Source organism: Monopterus albus, unplaced genomic scaffold, assembly GCF_001952655.1.
Source record: "Monopterus albus unplaced genomic scaffold, M_albus_1.0 scaffold49.1, whole genome shotgun sequence".
Taxonomy (NCBI): Eukaryota; Metazoa; Chordata; class Actinopteri; order Synbranchiformes; family Synbranchidae; genus Monopterus; species Monopterus albus.
The window spans coordinates 623,874-640,819 of record NW_018127929.1 but is presented as its reverse complement, the minus strand read 5'-3'; the positions used below and the strand labels follow the sequence as shown (position 1 = coordinate 640,819).

Genomic DNA, 16,946 nt, shown 5'->3' with positions numbered 1-16,946 from the left:
GTGTATGAGTCATGAGTCATGAGTTATAGTCATTTTAAATCTATACTCCACAACAATCACTTCAGTGCTGTAAGAGAACACCATGTCAAATTTTAAAGACCATTATTCAAGCTATTTCCAAATGCTCTGTCTTGTTCTGTCTTTGGCAGAGTTAACATTTAACGCAGTATTTTAAGATTGAAACTGTGTCATCAAGCACAAAAATCAACCACTGGACTCAACGGCATGGCCACAATACTTATCCTGGCACATGATTTCTACATACATTAGTCTGAAGAAAAGTCAGGTCCTTTAATTGAGCCTGTGCTGTTGCATCATGCTGAGTCTGGCTTGTCCCCCTGGAGCAAGTGATAAACAACATGGGGCCATAATGACTCTGCTCTTTAGCATCTGATTGACAGCGAAGGGAAGCAGGACTTAGCCCTGTGATGAGCATCTGAACACAGAAGATGCATAGTTTCATCACACAGGTATGTCTGGCTGTTGGCTCAGGCTTTATGATGTTTGGATGTCATATCTGTGATTATTTGTCAGAAGTCAGCAAACTAAAAAAGTGTCAGGATGTCAGGAGCACTGAAATATCCCAAGATGGAAACAATAACTCAATAATGCTTCAACCATTAAGCAAAGTGGCTTTTATTTATTTTTAAAGTGGTATCTCTATAAGAATGTTAAACAGTTTTTTTTATGAAAGGTTGCCCAGCATCAATGTAAAAACTGATTTAGGGTTCAATTCCAGGATGACCTTTTAATCTACAATTCAAAAACCCGTCATGGACCTGCTGTGCAGCTGTAGTAACTCATATGTAGGAACACTGGACAGCCCAGTAGTGGTGTTTTGCATAATTATACTGACGCTAATTGGTAGTTCTGCCATAGATGTGTGATTAAGTGCCTGCTGCTGCACCTACACGCTGTGGGCAACCCACGTACAGAAGGAGCTACGTAATCCTTTGTGTGTGTGTGTGGTACAGACAGACAGACAGACAGCGGAGCATCTCTTCTCTCGCATCAGCATCACGGGGTTCAGTCGCTCCTTCTCCATCACCGAGGCTGGGAGGAGTCTATCCAACTTGTGGAGCGTCGTCCGTCCTTTGGGAAGACACCCACACACATCGTCTTTAGTAGTTGTTGTAGTTCGGAGACAATAAACCGGTGTTGCCGCTCGTCGGGGGAAACCTTCGCTTCATCCGGGGAGTCTCATCTTGATCTCGACTCAAAGGAAGTTGAAACAAACAGGTGCGTGGAACACAGCTCTATAATTTCTTGTTTGACTTTATTTAAATATACACACACACACACACGTTCCCTCTATTTTTTTTTTAAATGTATTAGTAAATCCATTCATGGTTTCTCAGCTGGGGCGCAGCCGATTCCCACAGGTGGGATTTTTGGATCAGGACTGCCTGCATCACCAGCGCACACACACATTTCAGTCGGTGATACTGGCTTGACAAACCTGACACACAGAGAAAAGTAGGGCGGTGGCACACATTTCAATATCGAGCTCTTCAATTCCTCTGGGAGTGCTCTCTCATCGCGCCTGTTTTGACATCCCCACAGCTGTGCGTGCGTGTAATTTGGGTGCCAATCAAGCAGCCATGGACGCGTTAATGAAAGGTTTCCACAAAGCCAAGGATGGGGTCGTAGCAGTGGCGGAGAAAACGAAGCAGGGAGTGACTGGAGCAGCTGAGATGACGAAAGATGGGGTTATGTTTGTCGGTGGGTGCTGGAAATTCATTTTATTCAGGCTCATGTCACCAGAAAATGTATTATTATTATTATTATTATTACTGAGGCTGAATGAAACAGGCCATTTTGACCATTTACAGGTTTCTGTAGTTGATATTTTTGACTAACTAAATTTCACCTGCATTTCCTTTCAGGTAACAAAACAAAGGATGGAGTCACAACAGGTAACACAGGCCTAAAAACATTTGTTCCCATCCTTTGTTGGTCTGAAAAAATAAATAAATATTGTATGAATTTACATATTTTGTAAGTTCAGCGTATTGTTCTGAGCAGGATAGTTAGACAAGTAGATCTCTGACAGAAGCAAAAGCAGTAGAGTTCGCCTACTTTAGCTCAGCAGGTGAGCAACAGTCATATTTTGCCACCTAACTCAACACAACCTGGCCATGCAGGCGTTGTCGTTTTAGCATACAAAGCAAGCAGAGAAGCCAGGAGAGATAGACTAGTAGGCACCCACAAAAACGGCTGTAATGCTAACAATGTGAGTGTTTTTAAAGAATATCACAATCATTTTCTGACACTTTAGTTAATAAATACCCTCACAATTATGCACCCTTATGCAGCAGCAAAAACAAGCAGTGACAAATTAACAGTTTGGATTACTGTAGTATTGACTAGTATTTTTTTGTTACTTTTACAAAGAAGTGGAGTTGTGACCACCTTCATTCATCCGTCTGCCTGTTTGTTTGGCTGCGGCCACCGTATTTCAGAACCTAATTGTCGTATTGGCAGGAAATGTATGGTGAGCATTCATGTTTGAGTTTAGTGGCCTTAGGACTGGTCCTCTAGCACCTCCATCAGGTCAAACTACACTCAGTGACCAGTAAACGTCTGTCATCAGCCCGGTATGGTGAACGGCTGAGGAGGTCATTAGACCAACCTGTGGATTTATCTGCCATATTGTATACTGATTTCCACTTCCATCCTAAATCACTGACAACTGGACAGAAGTCACTAAAGGGCTCAAATTATGTTTCCTTCCAGTCACTGTGGAAACTTTGAAATTCAGTATTGTAAGGTCTGTGTTATGTTTATGTCCTTGCTGAGGCTCAAAAGCAGGGGTGGGCAATTCTCGAGAGCCGCCGCCCTGCTTGTTTTCCAACTATCCCTACTCTACCCACTGCTGATTACTTGGATCAGGTGTCTTCAGTCAATCAGAAGCTGGAAGATTCCATCTTAGATAAAGTTGGAGTGAGGAAAGACTAAGTGATTTGGTATCTTCCAGCTTCTGACTGACTGAACACACCGAGCAGGGCAGTGGCACTCAAGGACCAGGATCAGAGACCCCTGCTCTAAAGACATACACCCACCTTAAATGCCCTCCCCCTCTCTTCTGCCCCTGTAGTTGCAGGTAAAACTGTGTCTGGAGTATCTCATGTAGGCGGAGCGATGGTTACCGGGGTTACTGCTGTGGCCCAGAAAACTGTGGAGGGTGCAGGCAATATTGCTGCAGCCACTGGACTGGTCAAGAAGGGTCCAGCCAAACAAGTAAGAAAGACGGTTAAACTATATCTGTTGCCATAGCACCCATTACAGTAGTGTGTCTTAGTAATCCATGTCTCCAGATGTTACTCCATGGCATGATTCAAATCAAGGGTTAATACTGCACTTACTCAAAGCTGACAGAATGAGAAGAACAAAAAAAAAAACCCTTTACTTTGACCTGGAGGTTTCCGAGGTGGCAGCCTTATTGCTAACCTTGAGGTCACACCAAATAATCATCCTAAATTACTTAGAGTACTTTTGCTGTTACACATTTGTATGAGTTGGTAGCAACCAAGTGAAACTAGATACAAACAATGTATAGCTTCTAGAAAATGAGCAAAATCAATTGTATTAGTGGATTTTATTTTGATTCATCTGGTGCATTTGTAGGCATTCTGCTAACAAACTGATGTTATGTCTGTAGTTCTTTTCACCCAGTGAGAGTTTGTGTCAGAAATCCCTGAATTACAAGTTGAAGGCTGATGTGGTACCACCACATCTGGACTCATGAAAAAGAGACAGCTACAGCTCAAATGTCCTCTCAAATGCTGAATGCTATAGGGGCTCAGATGTCTTTAAGGCTAAGGCTACCAGTGCTATACAGTATATGTATGTTGACAAAGAGATCAAAATATATTGTAACAGCATTTCTATGGTTTACAGGGCTGCAACATTGTATTTTGATTGTCATATTAGCAATGCTGGTCCTCACATATTAGTCAACCAAGACTTTTTATAAAAAATGGGTTAGTACCCTCTTAAAACTTTTAAGAATATGCACAATAGCTGCAGTGCCATTACAGTTTACAATTTCTGTCATCAAAAATGAGAACAATTCCAATTTCTGTTTCATTTTCTTATGGCCACACATGCTAAACATATCCTTAGAAAAGGTAGTTTGCAGCAAAGCAAAGGCGAAGCATTCATTTCACTCCAGAAGTTGCCAGCTATGTCTCTTCACTGTGCCTAAACAGTCTCCTGACCTTGAGTCATTTGTCATCACTTCTCACATCTGCTGTGTGTCTTTCTTTCCTGAAATGAAAGCCAGTACATATTGTTAGCTTGCCCTGTGTTTTTCATCAGTCAGTCTGGCCTTCATTTGCTCAAAGGAGGAGGAGGAAGCGGTGGTGGTGGTAAGGGCAGCTTACTCTAGCAAACAATTTACTGGTGCAACATAAGTCAAATATGAAAAATGACTCTTCTTCCCCCTTTCACTGGCTTGTTTTGCTGTCTGGATCCTTCTGTTTTACTCTCTCCATCTCTGTAGCAAAGATTTTGACAGATGATCATGTGTCATTTTCACATGGGCCCATTTACACCTAAACAAACAAACAAACAAACAAATAAATAAAACATATGAAAAATGCAAATAATAAACAATAATTGAAGGGTGGCACAGTTGTTACTGTTCTTGTTGATAGTACATGCAGCCTCTCTAGTTTTACTGACCGTTTCACACAATTCCACTTATCAACAACTGGCGGCAATGTGCAAAAAAGCTTAGCGATGTGACGTGGAAGAGATAGCTAGAAGATAAACGTGGTTGTAAACAATGCTTTTTTTTTAAAGGGTTCATGTATAAGAAAATAACAACATGTTTGTTAGACCTCTAGGATACACAGCAGTGTGCTTTGGTGAGAAACACTGCATTGAAACATAATGATTGTTTGTTTACAAGAGAACCTTGTAGGGCACTTTTAATCACTACTTGCAAAACGCACAAGATTCTCACCCTAAATAACTACATTTTCATTTTTACAGTACTTTGCACCACCTCCTATAGCACAGAAATTCATAAGCGTTCAAACAAGACCAAGAAGAAGATGAACAGACAGCCTTCGTGCACTTCATCCTCTGCTTTTATCACTGAAAAACACTTATCTCTGTTCTGCTTTTGTAGTCAAACCAAAGTGGTTACACTCCCCACACCTCTGCTCTTATATATCAGGATTAATAAGGTGTTAAAATCAGATGTAATTCTAAAGGGAGGACTAATTTTGCCTGTAATCACCCTCCTCAATTATAATATTGCTGTGAGTAGCAGGAAATGTTAAGCCAATCAAATATTTCCCTGGGCAACACAAACACATCGCTAAGTGTTTGTTGTGATGCTCAACCCCCTGTTCCTTAATTAGCGACGAAACACTGGGGAATCCATAACAACAATTTAGACACACACACACACACACACACACACTTTGTTTCCTTTATTTCTGTCTTAATTGGATGTGAGTAGTGTAAGGTGCCCTAAAATAGATAAGACACCAAAGAAATGATCAAGTTAGTTTTCTGCCAGTGGCAACAACTGACACATACAACATGTTTAACACGGTTTGCCCCCTGCTGTTTTCATCTTTTGCACTATAAATTTACCCTGAAAACACCAAATCCTTTCATCCTTCATAGCAGTTGTGTCAGTAAGGTAGCTAATTGTGGTTTTCACCCTGAGGGATAAAACTCAGACAGAGCCCCACCTGGAATGTGATCAGCCTCATTATGAGGAGCCCTGATAAGCCAAACTGGCTGGCAGAGCAGACAAACAGATGGACAAACAGACTCAGAGTGGACTGACTGATAAAGAGATGGATGGTCTGACTGACAGAAGAATAAACACACAGATAAAAAAAAACCCTGGTATTCCCACTGAGAGAATGACAAGCAGACGATCATTCCCAAGCGGCTCAGCCATTAAACACCATTAATATTAATTTCATTTAAAAATTGATGCCACGTTGGAAAAGCCCACATCGTCTCCTGTGTCTCACACACACACATACATCAGCAAACAGTGGATGAAGGGATGCTGAGTCTTGATTAATCTCATTGGGCTGTTTCACCAATTCATCAGTTGCTGGTGACTCATATCAGGAGACACAAAAGCCAGAAAGGTAGAAGGAGAGGAAGATGACAATGAGACAGAGGAGCAGGCAGAGTGGTGGGTAGAGAGGTGGGAGAGCAGAGGAGGATGCATGACGGAAAATTGAAAACAGTCTCAACAAACATTGCTCAGAGCTTTTCTGTGTCATGTAATAAAACAGGCTGCTGTATTTCATGTCCCCAGGAAGTGATTTCTGCTTGAAAATACCTCTGAAACAGTAGCACTATCATAGGTGAGACAGTATTTGGATTTGGCTTTGGAGGATATTTCAGATACGGCCAAAGTCTGACCACAGTAAATAAACAAGTCGGTGTTTGTGTGCGTTTTTACATGAGTCTCTCTAGCTCTGCCGGTTGAACAGATGGACGCTTGATGGGTGGTGTTAAATGCAACAGCAGGAAGAGAGGGTGTAAAAACCGATTTAAGGTTATGTCAGCTGTCAGTGAACGTTTCACATACGCACACAAGTCCCAAAATTGCATTTAGAACAACACATAGAAGGGTTTTCTAATCTGTCGGTAGTAGGACAACAAATAGTTTCAAATCATAGCTGCAAAAATAAAACTGCTTTCTAATTTTACACCACCATGGTTAAAGGCACAGACACAACTTGGAGGTGAAGTCATGTCTCACTAGGGCTGCAGCTGAGGGTTATTTTCATCAACAGTTATCTGCTGGTTATCTTCTCCATTAATAGATTCATTGTTTTGTCTTTAACATGTAAAATAAATATATTTATATGTGAAAAAATGTCTGTGGTAATTTGCCACAATCCAAGGTGACATCTTCAAATGTCTTGGCTTGTCTGAGCAGCAGTGCACATCTAAAATATATAGTTGTATGTATGACACAGAAAACAATCAGTATCTTACATCTGAAAATCTGGAACTAGCAAAACAGCCAATAAATGTTCTTCTGACCAGCTAATCCATTAATCAGCCAATCACTACAACTTTATGTGTCTATATGCGCAGAAACACAGACCACAAGCATTGTGTTCTTCATTCCATTAAGTGCCTTCCGATCAAGGATATACTGAATCATGGTGTTAAAAAAAGAAAAATAATCTACCTTTTGTGCTTTTCAGAGTGATGACGTCTCAGCTGCACAGAACCTGGCTGAGTCACCGGTTGATATTGATCCTGCTGATGCTACAGAGGTAAGACAAGGAAGAGAAAAAAGAAGCCATGATTTTTTATAAGATATTTAGCATGTAACAAGATATAAATGAGCAAATAACACAAGGACAGAGATGTATTTTTCATGACAGCAGCCAGAGTAACATATAAATAAATTGCCATAATGTGTTGTATCTTTACTGCTTCATACAGTTCCTTAGATGTAATCTCATTATGCTGGATGGTGAAGCTTCACGGTTAAACAAATAATATCACAGGGAGTCATTTGCATCCATGACAGTGAATTCACAGCCCGTCTCTTGTCACTCTTCTCCCCCAGGAGGACTCCGATGAATAAACTGAGAGCTTCAAGGATCAATCAAGGATCAATGACTGAAACATTCCATGTCGCTCTGCCAAGTCCCGTCGTGCCTCGTTTTGGTCCTCTATGGAGTCTGTGCCCAGCATCTGTGTTTGCGTGTTTCTGGTGGCGCTCTTATGTACGTCTCTACAACAGTATATGTGTAAATACTGTAGAGAAGGGGAGATGATGTGTGGGTGTGTGTGTGTGTGTGCGCGTGCCTTTTGCACATCAGTCCTGACCGGGACCTCAGGTGTGTGTCTTCTGTGACCAGCTGTCATTTACAGCGACTCCCTCCCACTGAGAAGGCTGCCTGGTCACTGTGTGTGCACGTGTGGGTGTCAATATGTACACTTCTGTCAACTGTGTGGCTACGTCAATATCTCATCCATGGAAATATGCCACAATTGATCACTTCAAGCACCTAAGTGTCTCTATATAAATGAACCATTGACAGTGATCTGGTTGTAATGGAAACATAATGATCGTCTCTATTTTCGTCTGTACTGTCACTGGCTTTCGCGGTGGACTGAAGTGTTGAGCTATTAGTGCATTCATAACTGTATTTTTTACGTTATCACTGCTTTAACAAATCTACATATATATACCATGTTGAATAAACTTTTGAAAAACAAGAGCATGTAAAGTACTATTCAGCTTTGTCGCTGTGATGTGAATATATCTGAAGTGTTGAATAAAATATGCAAAAAATGGAATTTTGTTCATTTATCTGATTGCTGACGTGTCGGGTCAGTGTTGTTTTTAGAGTTAGGGAAGTAAAGGAACGTGCAGTTCTGTAGGTTTCACCACTCTGTACTTCTTAGACAAGGGTAGAAGAATTTCTCTCAACTGATAAAGACAATGGAAAGCAAGATATTAATTAACGCTTAAAACTTTAGGAAAGCACCCTCTCCATTACTTCATACTCATTTTTCACTCAGAATACTTTCAAATAATTTTATCTTAATATTTATGGATAAGTAAATTTATAGCTGCCATCCCTTCTTTAATTAAAGTTCATATTGTTCTCAAAAGATTCACACTTTGAGTGTTTGAGAATAATATGAACATTTAACTTTTGTAGTACTGAGTGTAAAATGTTGCAAGCAGCTCACTGTGTTAATACAAATAATTTATTGCCGTTTTGAATTAATCATAAATACTGTGATGCCAGAACTCAGCTGGATGTCAGGTCATCTTCTCTCTCTCATTATTATCTAATGAGAAAGTAGGACAGAAAGCAGCCAGCCAACCGTGGATGTATGTGTGAAAGCAACCACGGGCCACGCTAGGTGTTAAAAACATCTGGGAGACAGTAGATGACATGGGCTAAACACAGCAATAACAGGCTGCTGTTTTAGGCCTTTCATCATCTTCCATGGATTTTAGCACTATTAGGATTTATTTTAGGTGCATTTTTATGAGTGGATATAATCTGTCTTTAGGCATTTGGTTTAAAGGCAGTAATAATCGTGCCTTCAGTCGCTGAACTAATGTGTTATTAGGGGCTTGGGGAGCACAGACTATCTGTGAAATAAGCAACCAGCAGCTGTACACACTGACCAGAGGGACTGAAGTGATACAAGAGGAAGTCGGACAACAAAAGGCATCACTGCCTCTAAAGACGCCCACTGAATGACCCAATACATACATGTTAAAATGATAATTTAATAAATCTTATGCATGCATACATCTTGTTGGTTTCTTCTGTAATCAAGCCATGAAATTTGCATCACTAATTCTTTCTGTATAATTTGTTGATTTATATTTCTTACTACTATATCTCAAAATGTATAAAATGCTTGGTACAACATGAAATTGAATTTGTCTTCAGTGTATAAAAAAAAAAAATCTATACAGTTTACAGTTCCACAAAGTTCAACCTCGTTCAGACTATCCACAGCAGAATGGGAGAAGTCCATATAAAAGAGAAGCAAAGGAGGCTGAAATTCTGTACTTCACTTCCTCTTCTTCCTCTTCAGAGCCTTCCACTCTCCCTCCTGAGTGGCCAAGCTGCCGAAGAGCTCCTTCACCTTCCTCTTCCTCTCTGCATCTCTGAAACACAGAATGCGAAAAAGTTAGAGGCTTCTAACAGACGTTTTGGTTCACTTCCCCGTGGACACCAATTTTATCCACACCTGTTCATGACCTCGTTGAGTTTCTCTCTGGCCAGGAAGCGCGTGTCCTTCCTGATCTCCCTCAGAGCGCCCTTGAACTCCTTCTTGTGCTTGTGCTTCAGTCGTTCCCGCTCTCTCTCCTCTCTGGTGCTGCCACGCTTTTTTCCATAGTCCAACCTGTAAAATATTAAAGATGCTGATCAGATATTTAAACAAATGCAACACAGGCAAATCTGCAGGCTTTATCCCAGCTTCTGGACGGGACAGCTGATTTTGAGAGCGAGACTTTTGTATTCACTGGATTCCCACTTACACTTCAACAATCTTAGGGGTGAGCAGCTTCAGAGGAATAGGCTTCTTCTTGTCAAAAACCAGCAGCCTGTGAGTCACAGGAGCACTTCTTATGACCTCCAGGATCTCACCGTGGAGCTCCTGAAACAAAAAGCACAAACATGACAATTAGGATGTAACTGACAAAAGGACATAATAAAAAGAGAAATATACAAAGAGAAAAAGAGCAAGAGAGAGCCTGTGCTATATCAACCCTAACTAGCACCAACCTGTAAAGGCTCCGGTAACGTTTGGGCTAAAAGGTGTTTGGAAAGCAGCATTCTGATTGGCTGGAAGATGTGTGGGAAGGATGGGAGGTCTTTGTAGAGCAGGCAGCACCGCTTCACCAAGTCCAGGCAAGTAAACAAACACATCAACCTGTGAAGGGGTACATACACACTACAGTGTTAGTGTATACCTACTACCTACCTACATAATCATGAAACCATTATGTAGATTCCACAACAAATGTTGTTCTGAACATCAGAAGGGGTGCAAAATGCTACAAGACAGATGCACTTAATAACCAGGAAAGTGGTTAAGACATCAACTCCTTCAACTGCATTTAGTTATATAATAATTGTTCCTCACTATTACAGCATGAGTTTAGCGTTCTGTATGCAAATACATGTATTCATCTTTACACATTTAGACACACTTTAGCTGGCAGGCAGTGTACATACACACTGTCCTCCCCCACCCAGAACCTGCTGGATCACTGTGGTAGTAATTACTGCAGCTACTACACTCTTCACACACAGATGCTGGTGTGCACGCGTCAATGTGCAGCCTAAAGGGACGCAGAAAGTAGAATACAACTGAGTGAGCAGGAGTCACATTAGGTGCTGTGTTCACTACAGTGTCAAGGAGACTGGACCGGATCGACCTCAAGACAAGGCACTAAGCAAGTATTTAGGTTTACAATGAAATTAAATTAATTTCTTTCTAACAGTGTTTTATGGCGTGTTAAGGGTATAAATTTTAGTTGAGTGCTAATGAACATGTATATTCGTCACAACCTGTGCACAATCATGGTCAACTGAAGCCTGTTTGCAAGCTTTGCTTCGTGCCTACACACCAGCTGCTGTGTGAAACTATGCTGGCGACACATCAGAATCACACAAGTGAATGTATCAGCTCTGAGCCTTACAGTCTGTACAGGTCTGTACACAATAGGAACGCTTAGATTAGGTTGTCATATCCATGCAGTGGTGGACATTAATAAAGACCTTCATCACACAACTGTGTTGTCGGTTCTCATTTCTACACAGGAGGCTAATGACTCACTTCCTGTCCTGCTGTTTCATTTGTCGTGGTCTTTTTCTGGTTCAAACTGAACATGCAGGCTGTGTGGAGACAAAAGGCTTCTCCTCACATTGTACTTCCCTCCCTCTCTTTCTACTGAGTCTATAATTGTCTCCAGGACGGCGTTCAATCCTGTTATTCCATGACATTGTTAAATACTCAGTTCTGAATGGACAATTAAGATATTCCCAGATCAGGGTTTTTTTCCTAAATGGCACATCTCTGGGGGTTGTCTGGATTTACATAAGTATGTATACACGATGTTTGACTGGATTCCTGCTACTTCCTGTGGTAATCGTAGTGGTACTTGCAATAAATGTCAGATGCTAGCAGCACTGGAGGCGAACATCATTGAATTGGAACATTGAAAACAGCCTGGCTACCTTCACGGCCGACTCTCATCTTGTCTACGTGCATTGTCTTTCAACCGTACGGCCAAAGGCTGTTTTTTGCTGGGTTATTTTAGACAGCTGTTATTCTATGTTGATGCAATAATTTTTAATGATATTAACTACTGTCTAGGTTTTATCAGCTGACTGTAGTAACATTAAATCAGTCTAAGGTTTAGGGGTTTGACCAGCCTCATTCCATCCAGGTACACCATTCCAATGCTCTTACCTGTGGTTGTCTCTGTCCGTGTCATTTTTGAGTTCCAGGTGTTGGGTAGCAGACAGCGGCAGGCTCTTCTTGCTCCAGCTTTTGCAGGACTCCGAGTCTGACAACACCAGCAGATTACTGTTCCTCCCTGTTGGCCTGAAAGGTGGCACCACAGAGTATCCTACAACACATCATCCAGGTGGGTCACGTCTGTTTCACTTCACAAATGTCGGCACCAAAATGTGTACAACAGACCAAGTGTTATATTGATGTGTATTTTGTGAAATATAGGCTACCTAGAGAGGTCTTGTCCTGCACGGCCAAGTGTAGCGTTCCGGCCAGGAAGTTGATGAGCTCTGGCAGGAAGCGCTTTGAAATCGAGACGTACTCCACTGCCAGGCAGCATAGCACTAAAGCTGCCATTACATCCTGTAATGATCTCACTGGACACTGAGGATGTAAAATTTTAAACACACACATATGATTATAGCAGTAGTGCAGCAAACCAAACATCCATCCAGTGACACAAATTTTGTGGGATTTAAGACATTTACTTCTATATAACCATCATGTAAACAATGAGGGTTTCATATGTAGCTCTGACTTGAAAACAGTAACATCACAGCTGTTCTGTAAATTTTATAATGAAGACTTGAAAACGTTTGAGGGGTCTATATGGAAAGCCTCTTCTTATATGAAGAAAAAGCACAAAGAACTGAATCAACTGTGACAGGATGAGGACTGGATACAAACAAAATGAGAAATGATGAAATAGTAGAAGTAACAATGACAAAGTAACACACAAAGACTGGCAGGCAGAACAGAAACTGCTCCAACAATACAGACAATAACACACACACACACACACACACACACACACACACACACACCAAAGGCTGTGTGTACCTTGGTCAGTGCCTGGCTGATGTAAAGTAGCGCTGGAGTTGTGACTGGGTGTCTGAAGTCTGAGGTAGGAAACAGCAGGGCTGTCACCTTCAGGTAGATAAGCTTGAAATAAAAAACACACATACTGTAACTACATTTGTCATATGCAGCAGAAAAAATGAGAATCCCTCTAAACATTGTGCTTTTAGTGCTCAGCTTATTTTCAGGGAATACTCTCCTGAAAACCTAGAACTGAGCACTAATCAAAGATAAGCATCACACAATCCTCTTTGTAGTAAAAATGCATATAAAACAGCTTTTTAAAACTTTGTGTTTCCTCTTCTTCTGAAACCAAAGCTATATCTTTGACCAGAGTTGCTGTATCTATAAGCTGATGCCTGAATCACAGGGGGTACCGCCGCACATGCGAATGTTTACAATAAGATTAGCATGTAAATAATGTATATTGCCATACAGAAAATGAAAGTACAGTCAAAATCTGTCTAGATTTTTGCATGCTACATGTTCGGATGTTTTTGAAAATTATTGTTTACGCTTCATTCAGTTAGATTTGTATCAATGTGATCCTCATTCTCTATCACAACATTTAGCTCATCAGAACCAAACAAAATTATTAGTGTGTAACTAACAGCATGATGAAATGCCTTCGTGGTTTACAGCTGAAGACTTGACAGCTTCCTCATCCCTGGATCCTCTGACCTCAGTCGGTCCAACACAGGTAGAAGCAGCAGCCTGTTGATCCACAAAGACCCCAGTACTGTCGCTAACATTTGCTGTTCTAACTAGCAATGTTGTTTTCATCTGTTCTCGCTAATGTTAGTAGCAGTATCATTTTTGGTCGTCTTTGAAATAATAATGTTACCTTGGGGAAAAAAAAAAAACTGATCTTCAGTGCTTGCTGTTGTTTACCACCGTTACTTGATAACTGTGGAAAGCTCCCACGAATCATTTGAATGAATCATTCCTCAATAAATAATTTAAAACCACAACCATATTCCTCCATTTCAAACTACTATGTCTACAATTAAAATTTTTTTTTTATCTTTTGTCCTTTTATTGCTGAGTCTAAGATGATGCCACGTGCAGCCACCACTAGGAGAACCTCCCCTTCCTGCACCTATGGCCTAAATGTGTGTAGGCCAGTAAATTCACCAACAGGTCAACAATGAACACTTACTGGGTCCAGTAACATTCAAAAATCTCTGTACACCCTGGTGAACAATTAACATGTTTATGTTTGTTCACAGTAACTAATCCATACCATGTCTAGAGTTGGGAAAGCTGCATGTCCTTTGACCTCAAGCACCTCCTCCACGCTATGACCAGCATCTCTGAGGACGTTCTGCATGACGTTACAAGCTGCTTCTGGAAACATCTGACACAGAGCGTACAATTCTCTACAAAGAGAGAAAGGAAAAACAGTGCAAGGTTGAAGAAAGTTTCAAGGACGAAACATTTGAATCCAGAGGTAAACCTGAGGTAGAAGGCCACTTTCTGTACTCACGGTATGAGCTTATCTATGACGGTGAGTTCAGGCGGACTCCTGGTGGCCAGTTCTCCAATGTACTCCAACAGAAAGCCAAACAGTTTCTGAGACAAACAGTGATAACATTAATTAGGTTTATAAATGTAAGACTGAGATGGAGACTTAAGTGCCACACTAATTTATAAAAATAATGCCTATTATATATTGTACCTGCAGTTTCAGCTTATTGCCTACACCCAAACTAGGGTGGTTGCACTTCTGAGTCCTGGCCACAATGAGGCGCTGGTTGTCAGGGGTGTGACCATGGAGTAAGTCTTTCAGGTCATTAAAGGTCTCTGGAACTATGAGAGACAGAATCACAGAGTACAGCAGTTTGTTACAGCACTTAGTGAAGGGATAAATACTCGTACCTCAGCTTCACTCAGGATACTGGCACTGTTCATTTGAGATTCAGTTGAGAAGTAAACTCAAATAGAAAAAGTAAATTAGGAAAAATACCTAAAGTTAAAGATCTTTCCTTTATTTAAATCCATTTATGAGCGTACGTACCAGTAAATGTGTAAGGGAGCTCAGCTTTGGCTGCCTCCTGCTGGGCCTTCATCTCCTCTTTACTCTTCTGTGGTTTGGCATTGGTCTCTTTATTCTCCTGTATTCTGTCCTCATCCTCGCTTTCTTGCTCAGAGTCCAGGTCAGAGTGACCATCTTCATCTTCTTCAGTGCTGCCCCCCTCCTCCTCTTCTGCATTATCTTCATCACCATCTTCCTCCTCTACGCCTGACTCCTCCTCTTCCTCACCACTCTCTCCCTCTTCTTCATCTCCATCTTCCTCCTCTTCCTCACCACTCTCTCCCTCTTCATCTCCATCCCCCCCTTCCTCAGACTCCCCTCCAATGTTCCATTTTCCATCCTAGACAAATGATTGAAACACATTCTTTATTACCGTAATTTCCGGACTATTGAGTGCACCTGAATATAAGCCACACCCACTAAATTTAAAATGAAAAAACAGTTTGTACATAGGTGTCCACGTTGTAACATGAGACATTACAGCAGCCAAATTGATCGCCTTTTAAAGCTGCATCATATGCATTTCGTCGTGCGTTTTCCATGATGAGGGTGTGTGCATAAAGCGAAAAAAGTAGCGGCTTATAGTCCAGAAATTACGGTAGTCCAGAGAACTGAACACACAACACACACATTAAAGTGCTGTCTCTTACATGATAAGACAGGGTCTTCTTGTCATCTCTGTCCAGGATGAAGCCATCATTGAGGTCATCAGCAGACAGGTGGGTCTGACTCTGCGCACTGCCCCCAACTTCATCTCCCATCATCCTCCTCAGACGGTCAGCCTGGAGGAAGCACAGAGCAAAAAAAATTCCTATCACACAGATCATTAAAACATTATGATTTTATGTGATAGAGACAAGAAGCTGGTCGCACCTAGATAAGAAAAGAAAGTTTAGCATGACCCAACACTGTAGTCATACCTCTAGTTTCTGGAGCTTCTCTCTCTCCTCCCTGGCAAGCTCCTCTGGGGTTTTCATCTTCTCTGAGGGCTGCGCCTTCATCTCAAAACCGAGCTCTCTGACCATCATGTCGTACTCGTCCAGCTGGAACCCAGAGGAAGCAGAAGGAGAACAAAGACATATCAGGTTCTGTCCCTGAAGGGGAAAAAAAGCACAAAACTTTGGGACATTTTGCTGATTGATTGGCGCATCCCTACTTTGGGCTTCTCCTCCTTTTTGTCACCGTGTTCGGCTTTAGGTGTCTTTTTCACCATCAGAGTCTGGATGCTCTTCCACTCCTGATCCAGCTTCTCGGTCAGCTCCTGTGCCTCCTCTCTCTGCACCTGTCGTTCACGCTGAGAAAGAACCCTAAAGTTACTCATTTGGACTACAAGCCACATCTCCCCTAGAAGATCACTACAATTAATCAGTAACAAATCATCTGCCATAATTAATGCAAAGAAATTCTAGAAGATAGACAGTTTAGTTCACTTAATAACTTCTATCCACTAATTACAGTGTGAGTGACAAGGTCTGTCCATCAACAGGACTGTTCACCTTCTCCTGCTTGGACTTCTGGATGAGCTCTTCAATAAGCTCCTGTCTGGACTTTGCCCTCTGGCTTCCTTCATCCTCCTGCTGCTGCTCCCCAGCTGTTTTCCTTCTGAGGAGGCCCCCTCCTCCGCCAAAGTGGGAAGCAGTCAGCTCAGCTAGGTGAGAAAGAAAAATTATGTACCAGCTCTGCCATCTGTAAGGCGGGACTCATGCAACCTCGCCAGAAAGTCACCATGTTCATGAACGTTGTGTTTTATATATTGTAAAGCGGAACAAAAATAATTAATTAATGTTGCCATTTCTTTGTTTTCTTGCGATTGTGAATTACTGGAACAAACAATTGCACATGGATTAGAAAGTTTGTTCAAATATGAGTGGATTTCTATATAAATACTGACATTATTTACCACACAGAACTAAATACATAAGAAACAACAACTGACACAAATGCAGGAATTAATTTTATTTGATGATGCTAAACAGGCCACGAGTACCACATCAATTTGTTACAGTAAACACTTCGCTCATTTGGTGTTTAGAATTGCACGGTA

At 41.4% G+C, this 16,946-nt stretch overlaps 2 protein-coding genes across 2 annotated transcripts in view; one reads left to right on the top strand and one right to left on the bottom strand.

Annotated features, from left to right (window-relative positions):
• Positions 1-986: 986 nt before the first annotated feature.
• On the top strand, positions 987-8,310 carry LOC109960683 (alpha-synuclein-like). Its single transcript, XM_020600953.1, has 6 exons — positions 987-1,239; positions 1,564-1,722; positions 1,887-1,916; positions 3,098-3,240; positions 7,203-7,274; positions 7,574-8,310. The coding sequence occupies exons 2-6, from the start codon at positions 1,602-1,604 to the stop codon at positions 7,589-7,591; spliced, it is 384 nt and encodes a 127-aa protein (XP_020456609.1). The 5' UTR covers positions 987-1,239; positions 1,564-1,601; the 3' UTR covers positions 7,592-8,310.
• A 970-nt stretch (positions 8,311-9,280) lies between these two features.
• The window catches only part of nop14 (NOP14 nucleolar protein homolog (yeast)), a 10,183-nt gene continuing 2,517 nt past the window's right edge, over positions 9,281-16,946 (bottom strand). The window contains exons 5-19 of the mRNA XM_020600949.1: positions 16,399-16,553; positions 16,059-16,196; positions 15,823-15,945; positions 15,553-15,684; positions 14,885-15,242; positions 14,546-14,676; positions 14,354-14,439; positions 14,111-14,246; positions 12,850-12,951; positions 12,240-12,393; positions 11,965-12,124; positions 10,272-10,419; positions 10,025-10,143; positions 9,733-9,888; positions 9,281-9,649 (exon numbers count right to left, since the gene is read on the bottom strand). Of these exons, the coding sequence (XP_020456605.1) occupies positions 9,553-9,649; positions 9,733-9,888; positions 10,025-10,143; positions 10,272-10,419; positions 11,965-12,124; positions 12,240-12,393; positions 12,850-12,951; positions 14,111-14,246; positions 14,354-14,439; positions 14,546-14,676; positions 14,885-15,242; positions 15,553-15,684; positions 15,823-15,945; positions 16,059-16,196; positions 16,399-16,553 (2,195 nt within the window). The 3' untranslated portion in view covers positions 9,281-9,552. The remainder of the gene's footprint in view (positions 9,650-9,732; positions 9,889-10,024; positions 10,144-10,271; positions 10,420-11,964; positions 12,125-12,239; positions 12,394-12,849; positions 12,952-14,110; positions 14,247-14,353; positions 14,440-14,545; positions 14,677-14,884; positions 15,243-15,552; positions 15,685-15,822; positions 15,946-16,058; positions 16,197-16,398; positions 16,554-16,946) is intronic.